This window comes from Oncorhynchus masou, chromosome 24 (assembly GCF_036934945.1).
Source record: "Oncorhynchus masou masou isolate Uvic2021 chromosome 24, UVic_Omas_1.1, whole genome shotgun sequence".
NCBI lineage: Eukaryota > Metazoa > Chordata > Actinopteri > Salmoniformes > Salmonidae > Oncorhynchus > Oncorhynchus masou.
Window position 1 is genome coordinate 39,458,638 of NC_088235.1, and position 23,237 is coordinate 39,481,874.

At 40.0% G+C, this 23,237-nt stretch overlaps 1 protein-coding gene across 2 annotated transcripts in view; it reads right to left on the bottom strand.

The window, feature by feature from the left end:
* The window catches only part of LOC135512161 (ligand-dependent corepressor-like), a 42,004-nt gene extending 19,859 nt beyond the window's left edge, over positions 1-22,145 (bottom strand). For both annotated transcript variants that reach the window (XM_064933879.1, XM_064933880.1), the window contains exons 1-3: positions 22,044-22,145; positions 7,212-7,277; positions 4,857-4,936 (exon numbers count right to left, since the gene is read on the bottom strand). In XM_064933879.1, coding sequence (XP_064789951.1) covers positions 4,857-4,936; positions 7,212-7,277; positions 22,044-22,140 — 243 coding nt within the window. In that variant the 5' untranslated portion in view covers positions 22,141-22,145. The remainder of the gene's footprint in view (positions 1-4,856; positions 4,937-7,211; positions 7,278-22,043) is intronic.
* Positions 22,146-23,237: the final 1,092 nt, after the last annotated feature.

Sequence of the window (23,237 nt, forward strand, 5' to 3'; positions counted from 1 at the left end):
TTGTCCATTTTGAGACGCCGTACCCAGTATACATACACTTCTTCAAAATAGTCAGAATTAATCTAAGTTAGATTTCTTGAGTTCTGTCATTAATTTTAAGGTTTTTGCCGAGGTGATCTTAGTCCCACAATTTTACATCTAAGATGTTTTGTACAGTATTAAGTGAATCTTTTAAATCATGAAAACAATTAGTCCCCGGTTGAATGACAACAAACACTTTATTGAAGAATCCTTACCGTTGACCAACCCCCGACAAAGGCAAGTAAACTTCGGCTGCCGACTTTGGCTTGCCTTGAGAGAAAAAAAATGTGCGCACGAACAACCAGGGAAAAAAACAAACAAACTTGAAGACCAAAGAGAACAAAAATGTCACCAAATGTTGTCATATATGACGTCACCAAATGTTGTCATATATGCACAAACTGTTCCGAAATGTTTCGGGTGGGAAGCATGGGGAAGCCTTTAGCAGAGTTTGTGGCTGATTTAAGATCAGATTACCCCAACCCCCAATGTTACCAGAACCATTTGGGAGATAAAAAACAATCTGACCCTGGCCTGTATCTGTAGTTAGGGACAACATCCATGTTCTGCTAGATGAGTACAGTAGGCATGGAGGAGGGGAGGAAGAGCAGTCTGTTCTTTTCATTTCTCTTCGTGTGCAGCTCTGCCTCTATACAGTGCATTCGGAAAGTACTCAGACCCCTCTGCTTTTTCTACATGTTACGTTACAGCCTTGTTCTAAAAGGGATTAAAGTGTTCATGACAAAGCATAAACAGGTTTAGAATGTTTTGCAAAACAATTTTAAAAAATAAAGAACTGAAGTATCACACTTCCATAAGTATTCAGATGCTTTACTCAGTACTTTGTTGAGAGACCTTTAGCAGTGATTACAGCCTTGAGTCCTCTTGGGTATGACGCTACAAGCTTGGCACACCTGTAATTGGGGAGTTACTCACATTCTTCTATGAAGATCCTCTCAAGCTCTGTCAGGTTGTATGGGGAGGGTCGCTGCACACACTATTTTCAAGTCTCTCCAGAGATGTTCGACCGGGTTGAAGTCCAGGCTCTGGCTGGGCCACTCAAGGACATTGAGACTTGTCCTGAAGCCACTCCTGCATTGTCTTGGCTGTGTGCTTACGTTCGTTGTCCTTTTGGAAGGTGAACCTTTGCCTCAGTCTGAGGTCCTGAGCAGGTTGTCATCAAGGATCTCTGCACTTTTCTCCATTCATCTTTGCCTCAATCCTGACTAGTCTCCCAGTCCCTGCCACTGAAAAATATCCCCACAGCATGATGCTGCCACCACCATGTTTCACCGTAGGGATGGTGCCAGGTTTCCTCCAGACGTTATACTTGGCATTCGGGCCAATGATTACAATATTGGTTTCATCAGACAAGAGAATATTATTTCTCATGGTCTGAGAGTCCTTCAGGTGCCTTTTGGCAAATGCCAAGCAGTCTGTCATTTGCCTTTTACTGAAGAGTGGCTTCTGTCTGGCCACTCAACCATCCTGATTGGTGGAGTGTTGCAGAGATGGGAGAACCTTCCAGAAGGACAACCATCTCCACAGAGGAACTCTGGAGATCTGTTAAAGGGACCATCAGTTTCTTGGTCACCTCCTTGACCAAGGCCCTTCTCTCCCGATTGCCCAGTTTGGCCGGATGGCCAGCTCTGGGAAGAGTCTTGGTGGTTCCAAACTGCTTCCATTTAAGAATTATGGATGCCACTGTGTTTGTCGGGATCTTCAATGCTCTAATTTGTTGGTACCCTTCCCCAGATCTGTGCCTTGACACAATCCTGTGTCGGTGCTCTACGGACAATTCCACAGATCTAATGGCTTGTTTCACCCGACCTCAGCCCAACAGATGGTTTGGGAGGAGTTAGACCACAGAGTGAAGGAAAAGCAGCCAACAAGTGCTCAGTATATGTGGGAACTCCTTCAAGATTGTTGGAAAAGCCTTCCAGGTAAAGCTGGTTGAGAGAATGCCAAGAGTGTGCAAAGCTGTCATCAAGATTCTTTGAAGAATCTAAAATAGATTTGTTTGACACTTTTTCGGTTACTACATGATTCCATATGTGTTATTTCATCGCTGATGTCTTCACTATTATTCTACAATGTAGATAGTAAAAATAAAGAAAAACCCTGGAATGAGTACGTGTGTCCAAACTTTGACTGGTACTGTATGTAAATAAGGTATTTGTTTATTGTGCAAAAATGTCTCCATTTTTTTGCTGTCATTATAGGGTATTGTGTATATGTGTTGTTTTTTAAAATCAATTTTATAATAAGGCTGCAATGTAACAAAATGTGGAAAAAGTCAAGGGGTCTGAACACTTTCCGAATGCACTGTATTGTAAGTGCCAGTTACTGGGTGAACTTCGAGCAAATTGCCCTCCAATCCACATCCATTAGATTCTGTACAGTCAGTCAGAATTAGTGTTGTCACCATACCAGTTTTGACTTTGATATCGATACCAGGTTAAGTATCACGATACTCGATACCAAAACCAAATAAGGGATATTAGTCAGTCACAGAATGGTACTTGATCCAGACAGATGAACGAAGCAGTAGCTGAGTTTAATTGCTGGGCATCTTTTGAGTTCAAGATCATTACATTTGAACATTATGTCAACAAAAAAAATTGGAGTGTCATTTATGCATTATTTAATCAATTATACAATCAATTTGATTGTTTTTTTACCACTCTAACTAGCAAACATTAGAAATATTGTATTTGAATAGTAAATCTATTGATAAACCTAGTAAATCAAGATGTAGCATAGGTCTATTCACAAAACAGGTGAATGAATATTATTCAATAGGATTGTGTGCATGCATTGAGTTTGAGCTTGTTTTAGCTGATTCCATGAGGTTAAAGATGACAGTCCCTTCCATTTAGGACGTATTTTATTAGCAACTGCTAGGGGCACATTATTTTATTGTACTAATCAACAACATTTGCATAAACAAAATCTCTTTTATAAATGGGTCTTTATTTTTGGTTAGGGTTAGAAATAAGGTTAACAGTATTGATACGGTTAGGTTTAAAATCACATTTTAAGAAGAGAAATAGGCAGTTGATGACTGTGGTTATAGTAACTAGTGATGATCCAGAATATGGCTACGGAATCTTGTGGAAATCGGACTGGAGGCGAGGAAGTGAATAAGTTTTTGGTGACAATCAGCTTTGAAATCAGCACATATTTGAATTATGGTTGGCATATTATCACAAACAAAGTACTAGGGTAGTGAATTCATTCAGCTGTAAGCTAGCAAGGAAAGTAAGCCTATAATTAAATCTGGAAGCTACCGGTATCCTCTTGCATTGTCAAGTTTTCTAGCCTGTATGGACATTGTTTCTCGAGCAGTTTCAACATTTCTACATGCCGTGTTGCATTATTCAAGTGTGTTAACTTCTGTGCAGCATGAGTGGGGAGCAGCCCAGACAGCTCTAGCAATGAATGAGTTAGGGTCAGACAGCAGGCCTGTGTGCGCACACACACAGTGTTGGTCCCATGTTTCATGAGCTGAAATACAAGATCCCAGACATGTTCCATACGTACAAAAAGCTTATTAATCTCAAATTTGGTTTGCAAATTTGTTTACATCCCTGTTAGTGAGCATTTCTACTTTGCCAAAATAATCCAGCCACCTGACAGGTGTGGCATATCAAGAAGCTGATTAAACAGCATGATCATTACACAGGTGTAAGACCAATTTAAAATGTGCAGTTTTGTAACACAACAAAATGCCACAGATGTCTCAAGTTGAGGGAGCGTGCAATTGACATGCTTATGACAGGCATGTCCACCAGAGGTGTTGTAAGATCATTTAATGTTAATTTCTCTACCACAAGCCACCTCTCATTTTCGAGAATTTGGCAGTACGCTCAACCGGCCTCACAACCACAGACCACGCGTAGCCATGCCAGCCCAGAACCTCCACATCTGGCTTCTTCACCTGTGAGATCGTTTGAGACCTGTCACCCAGACAGCTGATGAAACTGGGTTTGCACAACCGAAGCATTTCTGCACAAACTGTCAGAAACTGCCTCAGGGAAGCTCATCTGCGTACTCCTCGTCCTCACCAGGGTCTTGACCTGACTGCAGTTGTCGTAAAAGACTTCAGTGGGCAAATGCTCACCTCCAATAGCCACTGGCACACCGGAGAAATGTGTTCTTTACAGATGAATCCCAAGAGAGAGAGCGTGCAAGGCTTATTAATCAAAAGCAATGTTTCAAAAAATATATACATTGCGACATATGTAATGGAAACGGTAGCTATAGGAGAAATGTTCAAAAGACTGATATATTGTTTCTTTCGACAGGGATATTTCTTTTGTCAAACTTCATTTTTTTAAAATTTATATACAAATTATGGAAACTTTTGAATTAAAACGGTATATATGAGGCACGTGATGTCATCATGTAACTATAAAGCTCCACTCACCATTTAATTCTAAATGCCTACTGCTTGCTATATCAATTTTTCAACTATAAAAAGTATGTTTCTTTGCAGGACAAGGATTGTCTTGCCTTATAAAGAATGTCTGAATTTCATCACCTTGCTTTTCTGGTTGATCTGAATCTCTTTTAGTCCCCATTTTGGACTAATCTTCCAGGAGTCCTTAAACATTAAAATACAATTTATAACTTGGATGCACGTTTCACCATCTAATTATTTCTCATCTATGGGTGCAAGTCTCACCATGGCACGGACTGTGGTGATAGGTTGGCACATGAGAACGATTAGAATATGGCAAGTCAATTCTTGCATTCCATCCATGCTGGCTTTTGTGGGCTACAGGTGGAACCGCAGAAGACAGAATGGAGGAAGAGGGGAAAAAAAGAGTTACCTTGACTTTGTCTCGTCTTAAGCAGCAGAACAGGCAGTTCTCATCAAATGACCAGTCTGACACACCTTCAGGCTCACAGTCTGTGGATCCAGGAGAAACATTTTAGAAAGGAGAGGACAGGGTATGGTGGAGTATGACAAAAACATCTCAGATGGTGGTTAAAAACATGAAAAAGCAACAAAAATTCTCCCAAAGATAACCTCTTTAGAAGTCCTGGATACAGAGACACAGTCCACTAGGACTTATATGAATCACAGATGTCAGAGTCAACCACTTATTGTGGAAAGAAAAAAAACATGAGTAGACATTGACAATTGATTGGTAATAAAAAAATCTTATTTTCAAGAAAACTATTTATTAAAATAGTATTTTCAATATAGAGCTATTAGCAACACTATTTAGCGTTGCTAATACCCTACATTATTCATCTCATATGTATATACACTGTACTCTATACCATCTACTGAATCTTTATGTAATACATGTATCACTAGCCACATTAAACTATGCCACTTTGTTTACATACCCTACATTACCCATCTCATATGTATATGTATATACTGTACTCTATCATCTACTGCATCTTTACGTAATACATGTATCACTAGCCACTTTAAACTATGCCGCTTTGTTTAGATACCCTACATTACTCATCTCATATGGATATACTGTACTCGATACCATCTACTGCATCTTGCCTATGCCGTTCTGTACCATCAATCATTCATATATCTTTATGTACATATTCTTTATCCCTTTACACTTGTGTGTATAAGGTAGTAGGTTTGGAATTGTTAGGTTAGATTACTCTTTGGTTATTGTCGGAACTAGAAGCACAAGCATTTGTCTACACTCGCATTAACATCTGCTAACCATGTGTATGTGACAAATAAATTTGATTTGGTTGATTCTGTGATCTCAAACCAGTGAGCTTACTAACATTCATCAAGAATATGGGCAAAACTATTATTGACAATGGAAAAGGTGGGAATGTTCTTTTCCCTTGTCATATAAATTGATGCATTTACTCAAAATAGATGGCATTTCAGTGAATATTGGGTTGTGACAGACAACCTGGTCCAATTTGGGTCCTGAGTCTAAGTGCGACTGATGTTTAGTTAAAAGGTAAAGGACATGAACAGACTAGCTAAAGGAGCTCATCGAAGATAATTAAAACAAAGAAAGTTACCAAATGGTGTCAGAGACTGGGAATTTGTGCCTGGTTGGTCGGTTGCCATGGAAATCCATTTGCTTCGAGTCCTACTAACCTTCAGCTAAGAGCATAATTTAATAATTGAGTACATTAATATACCTAGTCAGAGGTGGGCAGTTTCACATTGATTCACTGTTGAACTAGGTCTTGAGAGCCTATTAAATCATCTACATTAAATAGAGAAATAAATCATGTCTGATGGAATAGGCTTTCATGGTCAGCTCATCTTTAACCGATCTCTAAAGTTAATATTGTCTTCAATGTTCTCCAAGCAATAGGTTAATCAGATAAAAAAAAAAGAAGACAGAATTTATGTATAAAATTAAGTCCAGTCTTGATCAAGTACGGCAATTAACAACAGTGGTCCTAGTATTCAATTCAAATCAGTAACATTCTTGTCAGAAGAAAGAGCATGGTTGAGTTAAGGTTAGCACACATTGTATGTTTGTTTTGTCAAGCACAAGAATGCATTCTTGCAGCACTAGGAGGGTTTTGACTCAGGACACCCAGTTCAGTCCTACTAGTAATGATGATAGTGTTCTAGCTGAAATCTATTTACTCACATGATCTTGAGTAACCCCACCAACTTCCCCATCATTTTGTTTGTATGGATCGTATTGTACATTTGCTTCGAACCAAAGCAACTGGTACTATAGTCCCATTTAGGGTAGTCTTTTACAGCGCTCGAGCAGAAGTCGTCAAAACTCTAAATAATGCCTTCCATTGTCGTCAGTAAATATCAGGCATTTTGTCTGAAAGAAGTGTACAGGCTTTAACATTGGCTCCAGGCCAGCCCAAACTCCCAACTTCATATGAACACAAAGCGTGTCTCTTTCCAGAGGCCAAGCGGACTGTTTACAAGGAGGAGTGACTGTGGAAGGGTACCACATGGTACAATAGCACAGCATTGTAATAGGGGGGCAAATATAGGCCTACGTACACTCAGAAAATACTAAATACTTAAACACGTCAAGAAGTGTAGGCCTGACTATGGAATTGTTCATCAAATCAACGCGGGCATCAGTTCAGAAGTCTCGGAACAACGATTTGTGTTTATGACATGGGATGGACATGATTTCGGTTTTAATGAGCGTAGCAGTGATGTGGGTTTGTGTGTCAGTCAGTGCAACAAATTGACTCACCTTTAAATAACGTTAGATCCTCCAGCAGCCCCGACCCAAACAACCCTTCTAAAATGCTCTCAAAACCTGTGGAAAAAGAACAATACATTCCATGAATACATAGAACATTCTATAAACACACAAATAGGCAAAATGTGAAAAAAAATGCATTTCATTCTACAAATGTTGGGGAATTTCAATCCATTAGAGGCCCAAAAACATGACGCCTACAGTTTAAGATGTAGGCCTATGCTTCCCATTGCATTCACTGTAAATGTATGATAGAGTAAGTACATAGGCCCTAGTCTACTGCCAAGGAGCTCAATTAAATGTCTTTCCGCCAAAGTGAGAAACTTTGACATTCTCCGTGATCAAACACCATCCTTCCTATACATGCCTAATTCTCCACAACCCCACTTTGACTTTCAAATTCATCTTGAAGCACACCCTCAGCAAATCTCCTCTTGCCTCACATATTTTTTTTTTAAAACACATTAAATGGAATGCACGTACGTTTTGACTAATGATATAGCATGCACAAGGGTCTGCCAGTTGCCAAGCAACAAGAAAGACTACACAGTTTGGTGTGCTAACATGTTGCAGCAACGGTCAGAGGAGAGGGTTTGGGTCTGTCAATCAATAGTAGTGCAGAATCTGCCATGTCTCTCAGACTGCTCTGGACATACTGTACTGACGGGATACACACCATGGCAATGACATTGTGATAATTGTCATTTTTATTGAAAAAAAGGGTTTCAGTTTGTAATGAATCTTCCAACATTTTGCTACAGCATACTTAGACTAATTAATACAACACAGCTTTGGTCACCCCGGTCTCAAAAGCTAATGATTTTGACCACTTGGAACTTTTGGAATTCAACATTTTTCTCCCGACCGTGCCGTTCTGCTTGTAAAATAACGACCAACCTTTCCCTCAAGTAAAAATGACTTTAAAAAATGTCCAGGTTATTGTCCATAATTGTCAGTTGCACGATTATGCAATGATTGTGCCAACACACACAATACGTAGGCTAGGCTATACACTGACTGTCAACACAATTCCCTCAACTTCCAAAGAGTCTTAACCTCCGACAGCAGGAGTTAGTTCACTCATCTATAGAGAAAGGGTGGCTGGCTCACTAGGCAGAGCACCGTTCACTTCAGAACATAGCCTAATATGATAAGTGGGATGTTCCACAAAATGAATGCCCTTTGCAACCCTTTAATATTTTAAGTAATAATTGTGCACCAATATTGCATTTTAAAAGCCCGTTATATTCAATGAAGTGCCCTTTAACGTAGACCACATGGAGAATTAAATACAGATTTTGTAGATGAATAAAAATACTTCATATTATCAGAATTCTGCCTTTTGACATGTCCCTCCATGCACCCTCTTGAAACATTGAACATCTAATAGTCAAATCAAAGTGTAAAAGCAGGTGAGCTAGTTCTACTCTTTTTGGCCATTTTCTGGTGTTTTGTGGTGAAAACAGAGTGGGTCTAGCATACCATGTCAACCCTGTTACCCATAGATCGACAGGCTAGAAATGTATTTAATTACAAATGTTGCATTCATATGCGCTTCCTTGTTGCACACAAGCAGCTTCCCTTTCCCATGTCACACAGGGATTTATGACCGATTTAAAACCCTGTTACTTTATAGGTACTTACAGCAACGAACAGGCAGACCTACTACCACTGGATTTCTTAAAACGCTACTAATGGGAGATTACATGCACCTGTGTGTTAAACCCACAAGAATAAACCAACAGATTAGTTGATCTCTGTTGTTACCTTGTCAAGTGATTATGATACTAGACAGCTGCTTCTACGTTCTCCACTCCCGCCCCCAATGAAACATTGGACACCGTTAGGCTGATGAATAAAACATTTTTTTTTTTAGAAGAAAGAAATATATATATATATATATATATATATATATATAAATAAATAATAAAATTCAAACATTTCACCTGTAAAAATAAAAAAAATATATGCGTGCTATTTGAAATAACCATTAACCACATTTTCATTTGACACAAAATTATTATAGGTCAAACTCATCACGACTGACTTGATTTAATAGCCTACAGATTTCAAATATGGACAGTCCAGGGATCTCCCCCCGATCTTGATAAGAGATGACCAAGTTATAATTCAAAATGGACAACAAATTATACGAATAGGCTACACCAACAATAGTTTTACATTCATACAATGTGTGGGGTAAATTGCCACAGAATTGCCGTGGTATGCTAACTGGGGAAATAACTGTGAAATAGATAAATCTCCCTTAGTGTACTAACAAAGCAGGATCAATTTGTTCAGAGGGCGAAATATTATTGAAAGATGTTGGCAGCAATCGGGACTAAAAGAACATCGACATTTATCCGCTTTAAGAAATGGTAAATCGTGGCCAATGATGGTAGCAATTGATCAACTGTGTGGGTGATTTTAGCCCATATCGATGGTTTAACAAGAGATTACCTTGTGTTAGTACACTGGCCAATTTTCAGTGCAATATGTCCATTGATGCATTAGAGGTCAGAGGCGACATCTGTCCACTTGTCTGTAGAACGTCACAAACCACACAACATGCTCTAGTAAAGACCCTCACCATAGTTGCAAAAACAGAATACATTTAGGCTATGTGTTGTTTACCATCATGTTGTTTTGGTGCAATGGCAAATAAGAGAGTATGTTCTCAAAGAGTTTATCTTCCAGTAGTCTACTCCACGAGGATACAAAAAAAAAATGTTCGTCATTTGCCTATTTATGTAGCCAAAGTCAACCATCCTAAACACTTTCCACAAGTTACATTACTGGAAAGAAAATACTGCATCTACACAAAAACCAACACAGCATGTTTGTGCATTTTAATACAATACAAATACTTAATGTTTCCACGAGCAAAACCAACCTACAATCGAAGTCATCAACCCATCAATTTGCCATCCACTCTCTTCCCCCTCAACCAATAAAGTGCCAATAATGTAAAAACCCTCTTAAAATCCCCTTGTTCCAACCCCATCCTCTAGAACAGAATGTGACAAAAGAAACAGATAAATAAATGGTTCAATCTAGCCGTTCAAGCCTACAGCTAGAGCTGAGAGTTCCTCTGTTTCTGGGTTCATGCACAGAACTTAACCTAGTCCTCATTTTAAAACCTTGCCTCTCTCCCATTCCCCCAATTACAACCCCCTCCTTCAGAAGAAAAATAAGAAAAAAAAAAGAACAGGCAAAGACAAAAAAGTAGTGAAAATATAGGCTAGCACTAGCCCCTAGCTGGAGGAAGAGGGAGGGACGTGCTGTTTCTGGGTTAGTGAACAGGACTTCATCTGCAGCGGCTAGCTAACCCAACCATCCAATCCCACGTCGGGAATATTTCAGAGGGAGAAAAAAAGAAAAATAGGTCATCCACTTTGGTTTGACAAATCAACGCCATTAAATCAAGTCACTCTTCAGGAATTTATTTGAGGGCATTTAAACATGAGGCAGTGAGATGCACTATTAAAAGGGCTGTCAGTAGCAACACAACAATGAGCTCAGGGTGCTCTAACAACATTGTAATAAACAACTACTGGGCTATACAACACAGAAAGAGTTATTTTCCTCCAATTTTGTATAAATCACTAAACTGCATACCTGCTTGAATAAAAAGCGGTGATCAATCATACCCACAACAACGTCATTACTAGCGTTAGAACTAATAACAACACTTCCAAAGAAACAAACCCCCCCCCAAAAATGTACCATTTTGGTGAACGCAGCGGCCTACATTTCCAGCGAAGGGAGGTAGGTAGAGGGGGAGCCAGTAAAATGTGTTCTAGAGGCAACCTCATGTAGCTGACATGCTGGATCTCATGAAGAGTTAACACCACATCAAATTTAGCTAACTCAGAGCATTCAACAATGGGGTGTGGGTATGGTGATGATGCTGAATACAACCAAATGCATGGAATAAATAGCCAACTATCTGATCCTCAAAACACACTGCTAGTAGTGAGCTACTGAAAACCATGCTATCCAATATGTGAAGGAAGCATTACAAGCAGTGCCATGGGAGTTCTTCTCGGGATCGTGACCACTTGATAAACCATTAGGCCTAAACCCACTAATTGAAGAAATGAATTAGGCTACTGTGGATAACCCGCGGTATATGCCTACAGTATATAGGGTAGAATAGGCCTACAGGGTAGAGATACGATTCTGAAGCTAGCCTATAGCCTACAGGCATGGCAGTAACGAGGCTCAAGGTAAAGAGGTGTGGAACAAAGAGTTACTAAGAGAGACTGCAAAATATGATCCAATAGCCATTAGGCAACACTACTTACCTAATGCGAGGAAATCAATTAAGGTCAATCTTAAAAGATTCAGTATCACAGAATATTACAAAGAAAGGTACCTCACCATTTGCCATGTTTTTCAATTGAAAACACTGGGATGTTTAATTTCTAGGGTCTTTGTGCCTTGTCTCCAGAAATCTAGAGTAGACACTGTCAATCTACAGTTCAGAGGCCTAATATCAAAACGTAAGTAAATTGCTGAGCATAAGGATGGCAGGATTCGAGATGAACCATACAGAGGTCAACCGATTAAATTAATTCGGGCCGATTTCAAGTTTTCATAAATCGGTAGCCGGTATTTTTGGACGTCGACATTGCACTCCACGAGGAGACTGTGGCAGGCTGACCACCTGTTACGCAAATGCAGCAAGGTAAGTTGGTAGCTGGCATTAAACGTCTCTTATAAAAAACACATTTTCACATAATCACTAGTTAACTACACATGGTTGATGATATTACTAGGTTAACTAGCTTGTCCTGGGTTGCATATAATCAATGCAGTGCCTGTTAATTTATCATCGAATCACAGCCTACTTCGCCAAAAGGGTGATGATTTAACAAGAACAGTCGCAAAAAAAGCACTGTCATTGCACCAATGTACCTAACCATAAACATCAATGCCTTTCTTAAAAACAATGCTCAAGTATATTTTTTTAAACCTGCATATTTAGTTAAGAAATTCATGTTAGCAGGCAATATTAACTAGGGAAATTGTGTCACTTCTCTTGCGTTCAGTGCAAGCAGAGTCAGGGTATATGTAGCAGTTTGGGCCGCCTGGCTCGTTGCAAACTGTGTGAAGACCATTTCTTCCTAACAAAGACCATAATTAACTTGCCAGAATTGTACATAATTATGACATAACATTGGTTGTGCAGTGTAACAGCAATATTTACACTTATGGATGCCACCAGTTCGGTAAAATACAGAACGGTTCTATATTTCACTGAAAGAATAAACGTTTTGTTTTCTAAATGATAGGTCATTAATATGGTCAAATCCAGAAACTAAGGCTCGTATTTCTGTGTGCTTATTATAAATAAGTCTATGATTTGATAGATCAGTCTGACTGAGCAGTGGTAGGCAACAGCAGGCGCGTAAGCATTCATTCAAACTGCACTTTCCTGCGTTTGCCAGCAGTTCTTCGCAATTCTTGAAGCATAGCGCTGTTTATGACTTCAAGCCTAATCCGAGACCATGATTGTGCTCCCGTTGTGGGTGTGGTAGCAAAGCATCCTTTGTTTGCATGCAAGTAACATACAGTATATTAATATGCTTTACCATGTCTCCCGGCAGTGGAACTGCTCTGGCGCACTGCATGAAACAGAGCCGTGCCAAACTATCTTCCAAAGTCCAACAAGGCACACAAACAGTTTCAGACAGCACTCTATCCCCACTCTTCCAAAGAGTTACTTTTTGTTTGGTGAGGTAATATTAGCGGTTTGAACTAGGGCCAACCCTCCTACAACTCAAAAGGCGATTACAGTATGTGTAGAAGAGCACTTATTAGATCTCTTATTCAATCTAAATGTTATAGGAGCTCCTCATGAGTGGTGCATAAGCTATATTGTATGAGCGCATGAAAACAGTTGAGGGTCGTTCCATGTCGCTTCAGCAAGCCATGAGAACTGATACTGTATACATGTTGTTGGTTTGGGGTCCGTGGCTGGCTTTTGACCATTTCTTTGGATTCCCAATGTTAGAAAAAGTTTGGTCCAAATCAGATTTAAGGTACTATATTTGGGGCGGCAGGTAGTCTAGTGGTTAGAGCGTTGGACTAGTAACCAAAAGGTTGCAAGATCGAATCCCAGAGCTGACAAGGTAAAAATCTGCCATTCTACCCCTGAACAAGGCACTTAACCCACTGTTCCTAGGCCGTCATTGACTTGCCTAGTTAAATAAAATTGTGAATATCATATGAATCCTATACATTTCAAATGTAGATGCAAGCAATTAGCTTCATTTCTCAGTGTACAAACTATATTTCAACAAAATAATGTTACAGAAATGCAAAACGTATCTGTTTAAATATTTCAGAACACTCCAAGGTGGTGGGTATCGAAATCCTCCTTGTGCTTTTTGAGGTGGAAGGACCCTTGAACTACTAGCTCCTATGAGGAACCAGCTGCAGCATGTCTGTCTTTAGTTAGGCCTACCATGCAGCTACACGGTGCACACCGCTCAGCGTGACTAACTACCCAATCTCCCTTTGCCTTCTCCTGACCTATATCTGTAACCAATTCAGGGCTGAGGATGGGGGAAGAGATTTGGAGTGACACCATCTCCCCTCCCAGAAGCACTTAACTACTGAAGTCCCCTTTTAGCAAAGCTCTGGGTAGCAGTCCCCTTAGGCACAGATGTAGGATCACCTTAAATGATTAAGATTTGGGGAGGTTAAGGGAAACCTAGAATCTGATCTTGATTAGTGTCTAGGGGCAATTTTTCCTAATCTAAAAGACTGGACTACTAGAGTAACTACTATTACAGAAGTAGTGGAAGAGTGGATAAGTGATCTTAAAAGTGGACAAGATACCAGTTTATAGGCTATCATGATATAGGCTGCTATCAATTTACCCCACTTGGGTGTTTGAGCATGTACAGATGTAAGATCTTAATTTGATCACTCAATGCTGAAAATGTTCCTGCAAGGCATGAAATGCAAATTTAGTGTAGTGTACTCAAGGGTTTAAAAAGACTGGACGTTTGTAATTCCACTTAAAAAAAATGTCAGACTTGATTTGTTCTAATGAAAAATGTATTAACCCCTACAAAGAAAATTACATGAATTATAATCCACATTTCCTGTTGCTCCAGGATAAGTTTCCTGCTATAGCAAACTGTCTCCTAGTCTCCTCGAAACACAGTACATCATTCAGTAGGATACAGATGTAGGATCTTAAAGAGATACTTCGGGATTTTGGCAATGAGGCCTTTTAACTCATGGATACCGCAAAACACCAGTCTCAAAACACTCCACGATTTACTGTATTGCCGTCACAGTACACAAGTGGGTGCTAAAAACGCAACAAAAAGTCCATTGGGCATCTAACCAGAATGCGAACAAAATTAGCACAAACTAATAGAGAATTTCCATAGAAGTTGCTAGCTAAATATGCTAATAAGCGCAAATGAAAAACAAATGAAAGACAGGCAATCCAGGTCAAAATTATACAAGTACAGATAGTATCTATCGAATGTCATTTTTGGTGAGTTTGGACATTTACAAGCAAATGTGAAGGAGAGACAAATGTGCAAATGAACAAAGTAAACAGATGCTTGTCTGAAGGAAGAACAGTACTGGCTCTGGAGCAGTGTGTGGAGTTGCTAGGGCAACAGGCCTGCCTGGTCTGCTCGGAGAATAGGGGGGGAGGAGCAGACTGGCCGAGAACAGAGAGGAGAAAAAAAAAATAAAGGAAATCAAGATAGCAGGAGTGGCAGCTGTACAGATAACTCATCCAAAGCACTGACTTCTCAAACACAGCAGAAAGCTAACACTATATGGTGCTCCGTCTCCTTATTAACTCAGCCACTTACTTAGCTAACTAGCAAGTTTATCTACATACACAGCTGGACTCACCAGCTGCCACTTTCTCCCGTTGTGCCATTTACAAACCAAACACGTGACAAGATAAACGGTTCTGGGGGACTACGGTAAGATTCATAGTGTCAAATTATGTGACAGGTGAAATGAAGAACACAATAAGCTAAGTGTAGCTACAAATATTCCAATTATTGAACTGCATTTAAATTCAAAATAAAATACAGTTGACAGTATTGAAAAACAATCCCCGGTATACCGCCCAAGCCTAATAGAAATGTTAACTAGGTTAGTAGCCTACCGGGCAGAATGATATCATGATTATTTGCATCAATCCATTGGTCATTTGTTTTGCAGACTCTGCAATCACATGAGCGCTAGAGAAAGACCGCTAGTGCACTTGCATAAAAGGCTACACCCAAAACTCAAAGAAAAGTGGTCTCCTGTTGTGGTTTAAGCTTGTTTGTTGTTGCAGAAAACTGTTGTGGTTTAAGCTTGTTTGTTGTTGCAGAAAACTGTTGTGGTTTAAGCTTGTTTGTTGTTGCAGAAAACTGTTGTGGTTTAAGCTTGTTTGTTGTTGCAGAAAACTGTTGTGGTTTAAGCTTGTTTGTTGTTGCAGAAAACTAAATTGGATATTGTATTTTTTTTTTTTAAATACATGTTTTTTTGGGGGGGTGATTTTGAGAGTGAAAACATGAAACAGAAACCTGAGAAAACCAACTACAAAAAACAAAATTTAGGGGAAAAGTGAAAACTGAGATGTAGGCGGTTTCTTTTGATGCATCTTTCATATCTCCAATTGTAGCTGGTGCAGAGTTGCAGTCATTTCTATTTTAAGTAAATCAATTCAGTAGCCTGTGAATCAGAATCCTATTCATAAACGTAAACAAATGATAAAAGGGATTGATTTTCAGCGCATACTCTCTACATTGTAGTCATTTAGCAGAATCTCTTATCCAGAGCGACTTACAGGAGCAATTAGGGTTAGCTAAGTGCCTTGCTCAAGGGCACAGAGACATTTTTCACCTAGTTGTCTCCGGAATTCGAACCAATGCGCTTAAACCGCTAGGCTACCTGCAGCCTCTAGCCTACTTTAAAATCCTGGCCATTTCTAAGCAGTGAAATATATAAGGGTACAATACTTTACACCAGTTTGTTTGAACTGGAGAAAGATGTTACATCATGCATGTCTCTCTCTCCCCAAATTTTAATAGTATGCAAACATTTCATCGTCAACCTCGCCTCTCTTTTTCCTGTAAGATTCTGTGGTTAGGGGCTGTGTACCATGTTCCCTCTGGATGAATCCCAAATCAGTCCCTTCCCCTCTCCTCTCCATTTGCATGTGAACACGCAACTCCGCCATATGCACAAGCGTCCCAAAGCTGAGAGAGTGAAAATTGAGGGTATAGGGGCTAATTAGACCATTTGATACATTTGGGGTTTGTAATACAAAAGAATGTATAGGTGAGACTAATTATGCCACGTGCAATTGCTTGTGTGATTTCGAGACATGACACAACAGATGAATTACCTCCCAAATTAAATGTTTAACTTATATTTTGTAAAATGACGGGGGGAATTTATTCATTTGAATTTCATGCTTGTTTTATTATTTCAAAGTGGAACGTGAATTGCGTCATTCAAGTAACGGGTGTTTCCCAAAGTTGATGGAATTATTGATCCCCTCACCACTCTCTGGAAGTCATCATCGGAGTTGTCAGCAACACGTGACAACAGAGGCAGGTAGGGGCGAGGTGGTGGTTTGGGATTCACCGTTTCCCTCTCTTCATGCTAACCCCCATCTTTGTTCTCCACACCACTGATACTATTGGGTTATAGCTGACATTTCCTCTCTCCTAAGCAGTCTTCACAGGGAGCAAAAACAGAGGTGATCTTAACAAAAGCTAATTGGGGAGCTTCTCTCATTCAGCCTAGAGCCCCAGAAAGTAATCGTCATAACTAAAACACACACAAGTTGTGTTCTGGGGCCGGTCGAAAGAGAGGACCCAAATCAGTTTTAAAGTCTTTTCATGCTTAAAAAGGAAGCACATGCTTGGTCATATGATGTTCACATGTTCAGTGCGGTTGATCACACTCGCACACAGTGTAAAGGAGGTCATTGACATGCTAGAGTGAGGCTCAATGCAGATAAGTGCACAGACACTGGGGATGAGGAGGAGTGATACAAAAAGCACAGAGCACACGGGGCTAGGGGTACAAGTATGTATTAGCCAAAAGAGCCATATTGATAGAGCAATACATTTTGGACAGGGCGTTGAGCACCTAAGATGTTCTGGTAATGACATATGCTACGCAATGCAATAATGACACGTGGGTAACAAAACATTGATTTTGACAGGTAGTGTTTCATCTCTCCAGGGCATTGAACAAGTCGACATAGGGAGCAGCAGCATGCAGTTATACTACCAAGTAAGAGTAACGAACGTGGTGAGAGATCTGAGCAGCATTCTGAGAGGGAAACAAAGCCAAGCTCCACTAAACCAGCCTAAACCTAAATGTGATGCAACCCGACAGTCCAATGGCATATTGCTGCTCTTAAAATAACAAAACCTACAGAGACTACAGCCTACACACATGCTGTATGTGCATCTCTAGGTTACACCGATTACAAAGCCATGTGATAAAGGGTGTTGGGAGTTTTCATGCATCTCTCTGTAAAGCCTACTTGACCTTTGGCATAGGCTACTGCCATTACAATGAGGCTATACACCAAATCATGGTTAACCTACCAATTAGAAACAAGGCATAGTTTTATCTAGGCAAAATGAGCAATGTGTCACAAACATAGATCTGCTAAATGATACAACGTAAAACGTTGGCCACCTGTAGAGATGAAAAGTGCACCATTTCCTTTGTGAAAAAGGAATGGCTATAATAAAAAGATGATTGGTGGGTAGGAGGGGGGGGGATTCTACCTTCCATTTAACAAAAAGTCTTAGCAGGGCTGTGTGCAGAAGGCTTTGTCTGTTCATATACACAGAGAGAGAGAGAGACAGAGAGAACCGGAAAGGAGGAAGTAGTAAGAGAACCAGAGAGTATAAAGAAATATATATAAAAACCTCTATATATTATGGACAAAGAAATGGCTTCTTATGTAGCCCTAGTTATTGTGGGCTCTGCATGAAGAATTCAGCAAATTGGGCTAGACTGCATAACTATGGATGAAGTAGGAATTCTGAGACTGATATAGGCCTAAGCAGTTTATTCAAGGCAATAAGATTAAACAAAGCAACAGCTACATGGTTCATAACTATGTTGACAATACAAGTAATGTACTGTCAGAGGGAACACATTTTTCACTAGTGTAAATATGTAGCCTCTGCACTGGTAGTCTAAGCACATCCCTCTGTAATAACACAGACACGGGTCACAACAATGGCATCTGTAGAAAATAAATAATGTCACAAGGAAGGAGAAGCTAAACAGAATAACAGAAGCACATCCACTAAACAATGTTGTTTTCTAACCGTCACCAATGTCATTGTTTGGAGACCACGGTATTTAACCTTCCATTGTTCCAGGGGGGGGGGGGGGGGTCCTCCACCTAGCCCTCAGATGCAATACGCTACACTTCAAAAGGTAACCATAAAGAACTAGGCCTAGCTGTGGGTTCAGCTGAAATCGCTGTGGTCGTACAGAGACTGTTGCTAACCCTCGACCCCGTCTCAAACTGAGAAATACAAAATAAACACTGCACTATAAACTCAGAAACCTCAAAAGCACCACAGATCAAGAACTAGACTGTATCCCAACACTGGTTGGATTTTAGATGTACCCCGTATTGTCCCCTACTGCAGCTCTGGGTTGTGGCAGTGTCGTGAAATACAATTTCAACTTGCCTGAGCGCCACATCCAATTCACAAAGATTGTGTTCCCCTGCTCCCAGTTGTAAAAAAAGGGCAGTTCAGTTGTCCCATCTGAAATTGTTATGACACCCCTCCCAAATCAACTTTTTCTCCACCATAAAGTCTGTATTGACCTTCTATGTTTCGCTGGCATTCATAGTCCTTGATATTCCAAGCCATTTGGAATGCAAAACATTCCCAAAACAAGACGAGGATTCATGTACAGTGGATACACACGTTTGCATACGGAGGCAGATAGACAATAGTTTCTGCTGTTCTGTTGGACAATCACTCCTCTCTGCTCCATGACTTTACTGTTCACATGAAAACACACACACATACAACATGGAACAAAATGTCCATTTCAGTTTGAGCAGGCCGGTGCTACTCTCGTCTTTCCACCAAAAACCTGAACAAAAGGCTGTTTTTGTCTTGACTTTAGGTAATAATGGGGGATTCTGTTATTAAGTCTGCTCCCCAGGCCTCCATACTGGAGCATAGCAGCAGGGGAACAATGGGACAGTTGTGGGTCAAGGATGGAGTGCTGACCATAGGGGCTGACTTGGCCTGGGGAAGTGGACAGCAAGAATGTCCTTTCTGTTTCGGTTTCTCATTTACACCCTCCCCTCTAATTTCACTGCATTCAGTAAACACCTGGTATCAGGGTTATGTTCAGTAAGCATGTGAAATATAAAAATGTACGTTGAGGTATGCTACCGCCAATGCATTTCCCCCCACAAAAAAAATAATAAAAAAAAATCTTGACATGGAAAGTTGGTCAAATATGTTGTTTCACTCTACTGTTCATTTACAGTACAGTGCATTTGGCCAGGCTTGAGTTCAGCACGAAACGGGAGAAGAGGTCCAAATTGTTGCATTCCTTTGGACAGTACCTTCAACTCCCTCTAAGTTGGTGAGTGGGTCACTGAAAAAGGAGGCCTGGCTATTTCCACAGGGCACATGCACAGATATAAAGGCAGTTTATGGGATTCTAATATTAACCAGATTGGTAGGTCATTGTAGGTAAGGTTGATGCAATGCCAAAGAAAAAAAAAAAAAAAAAACGAATACTACTTCTCGGAGCAAGAACAAACTCAGATACAAAGATGTTGCACGGCAGTTTTAGAGTACTGAAGGACAATACACATGGGGAAATGGGGGCAAATAATGTGGATGAAAAGTGCAACCCGACTTACATGAACTAACTTTGTTTCCAAGAAGCAAGTTTCCCCTAGAGGGTCTGACCCAATTAAAATACTAGAATGGACATGAACCTTCTTATGATGGGATAAAGGTCAGCCATTTTGGTCATAGTTTGCCAGTGATGTGACAAGATATTTTTTGAAATAATGAATCTGAAGAATTTATCTGCACGGTGTTAGAGGAATTATTCCATAAATGTTTCTAATTAACTGCCAATATGCCATCCTCCAATTCAAACAATGCAGTCAATCCACAGGCAGCCATACACTGGCTGAAATCCGTTGATAGAACTTAGACAAGTTGTAAATGCAACAAGTACTGACATTGTATAATAGTACACAGCTTTCCAAGAAAACATTGACATTTATGGTCCGTTCACACTTATACAGAATATTGGTTAAAAAAAAAACTATTTATAATTATGACAATATATTAGGTTAACAATTCTATTACATAATTCGATATATCACATGCCTTACTTTTATTATCCTGCATAAGTAAAATCCGTATTATAAAACTGGTGGTTTGGATCCTGATTGAAAGAGCAGCGTTCCAAGCCGTGCTGTATTGGCCATCACAGACACACCTATGCCTGCTAACAGTTCCATCTGAAAACGATCACTGCGCCTCCACAAGAATATCATGTTCATGTTGCTGTCCGAATCATCTCTTCTATTCATCTCAACTCGCAGATTATTTCCCCTTGCTTCCAGCCTAGCACTTAGTTTGGTACAGCGGGGTTAATATAAACTGTCTACCTTTGAGACCTTGGAAACAATGTTTCACTTTTGAATTTCGATCTGAGCCAGTTTGCTGAGCCAGTTAAAAATCACACATCAACGTCATTATTATGGAGACATCCAAATAAATACCGATAGAAAAAGATCAAGCAAACAAAAATGCAGCTAGTGTACTATCATTCCAGGTTCAATGTTTGCCATGAATAAATTAGCTGAAGTTGGCTGGTTATCTAGCGACGAAAACGTTATCCAGCCCACATAGCAACCATTTTTTTTATGGATGACCAGTGCTTTTGCATAGCAACTATGCAAAAATAATTAACGATTGCGTCCTGTCTAAAGCAACATGACCAAAAGAACTAACATGACCAAAATAATATATATTCTGGTGGAAGAATGAAATTGCATCAATTGAAAATAATGTTTTAATGAAAATATGTAATTCTTTATTATTTTAATATGTTGGTCACAGTTTTATAATAGCAATAAGGCACTCAGCTATCACGTCGTCCTGGACAATGTAACTTACCTGTCTGTGACTGTATTCATGATACAGCACTGCCTCTTGTGCCTTATTACTTAATTATGCCTAATAATTCTGGAACTTTGAGGGTTTATGACAGACTCTCTAGTAATTTAAATCTATGGTCTGACCTTACTTCCTCATTGCAGCAATGCGCGCCCCCGATAGCTACTTTGGAGAAAAGCTCGTTGACCCCCGAGCATCGCCTCCGCCACCCCCCACCAAAAATACTGTAAAATCGCGCGGGAGCGCGCACCTCAGTAAACGGAATATGCGCTCATAATTAGTGCTGTGCTTGACACTCCCGCTACAACAGAGCCCTTTAAACAAATTATAGCTATAGATAAAACCAAAAGGTACACAGATAACCTGAAATGCATAAGAAATAGTAAATATAATATTCAGAGCCATGTAATTGCATTTCGATGTAACGTTAAACAATATTTCATTGCGCTCAAACAGTGACTGTCGAGAGGAAATGGAACAGTTGAGGACAAAAAAAGTCGCTCTGTGTTACCCCTGATGGTCACAGCCCGAATTTTTTTGCAACATTGATGGCGAAGAAGTCAACAAAAACAGTAAAAAGGTACCTGAAAACCTGACTGTCCCTTCGTCGTGCATTACTGAACATACTTACCTACACAATGAATGAGTTTGTGCCGCCACGAGTCAAGTTCCTGCCGAAAGCCTCGCCTCTCGATCGTGCATTGCTGCTTCTTGCACAGACTCGCCATTTTCTACCGATCTTACTCGGGAACGCGCGCGTTGGCAAAGAGAAAGCGCTCGATGAGCGCGCACGCAATGAAGAATAGCGCACTACTGTTCCTTATGCGCACTACAGTGCTGTCAATGCTCCACTCTGCGCTGTCAACGCGCTACTATTTTCACAGCAGTAAGCCTACAGTTTATTAACATATTAACATTCATTATTTACTGATATTGAATAGAAGACTGTCTTAGACCTACTTTCATAGTCTAACTTTTCTTAGAATATATAATTTAGCCTAGACAGAATAGGAATAAGTGAGAGGTCAAAAGAACACAATAGTTACCTGAATGAAAATGGGGGAGGGTCATGCTTTTTCAATTACAGTCAGGGGGAGTGTTTAGTATTTTTTAAATGTAGTTCAGGGGAGGGTCATGTAATTTGTAATCAATTAAATGTAATATTGCTCAGGGTTTGAGAATGAGCTGCTTGTTAAAGTATCTCATGTGCCCGATGATGCCCCTCATCCCTGATTCTCGGCTGGGCACGCAATATCAAGTGTGCCTAGTGTGGTCTCAATAAAATGATCAACAGCCTGTACCAGCCTTTCTCAAACCCTGGTCTGTGGACCAGTGCCAGTCCATGGAAGAATGCTTGCAGGTCTGCAACATATTTGACACCAATAAATACTTGCAATGCGCTGACCTATACATGCTGCTGCAGTGAACAAATGGTGTTGCCATGACTAAGTATAGCTACACAAACTGTGCAGATATTTAGAAACAAAAACATCTACATCAAGGACAAGCCAGAATTTTTGTTTTAGAAAAAAAGACATGAATAACCAAACGAAAATTCTGCACAATAATTTCACAGACAATGAGAGTTTACTGAAGGCTTCATACTTACTCTCTCATAACATTTCGAAGTGACATAGTTGAAAAGCTGGTCATGCCCTCAGTCGTGGATGCTTGCTGAGAGGTTTTAAGCCCAACTGCTAAAAAGATCAGTGAAATCCGACTTTCCAAGGACACGTGTAGAATTCGAGATATGGCACATGCAGATTTTAGGCAGAGCCCGAACATCAAATTGGTTTGCAATCCAATTAGATGAGACAGCTGACAT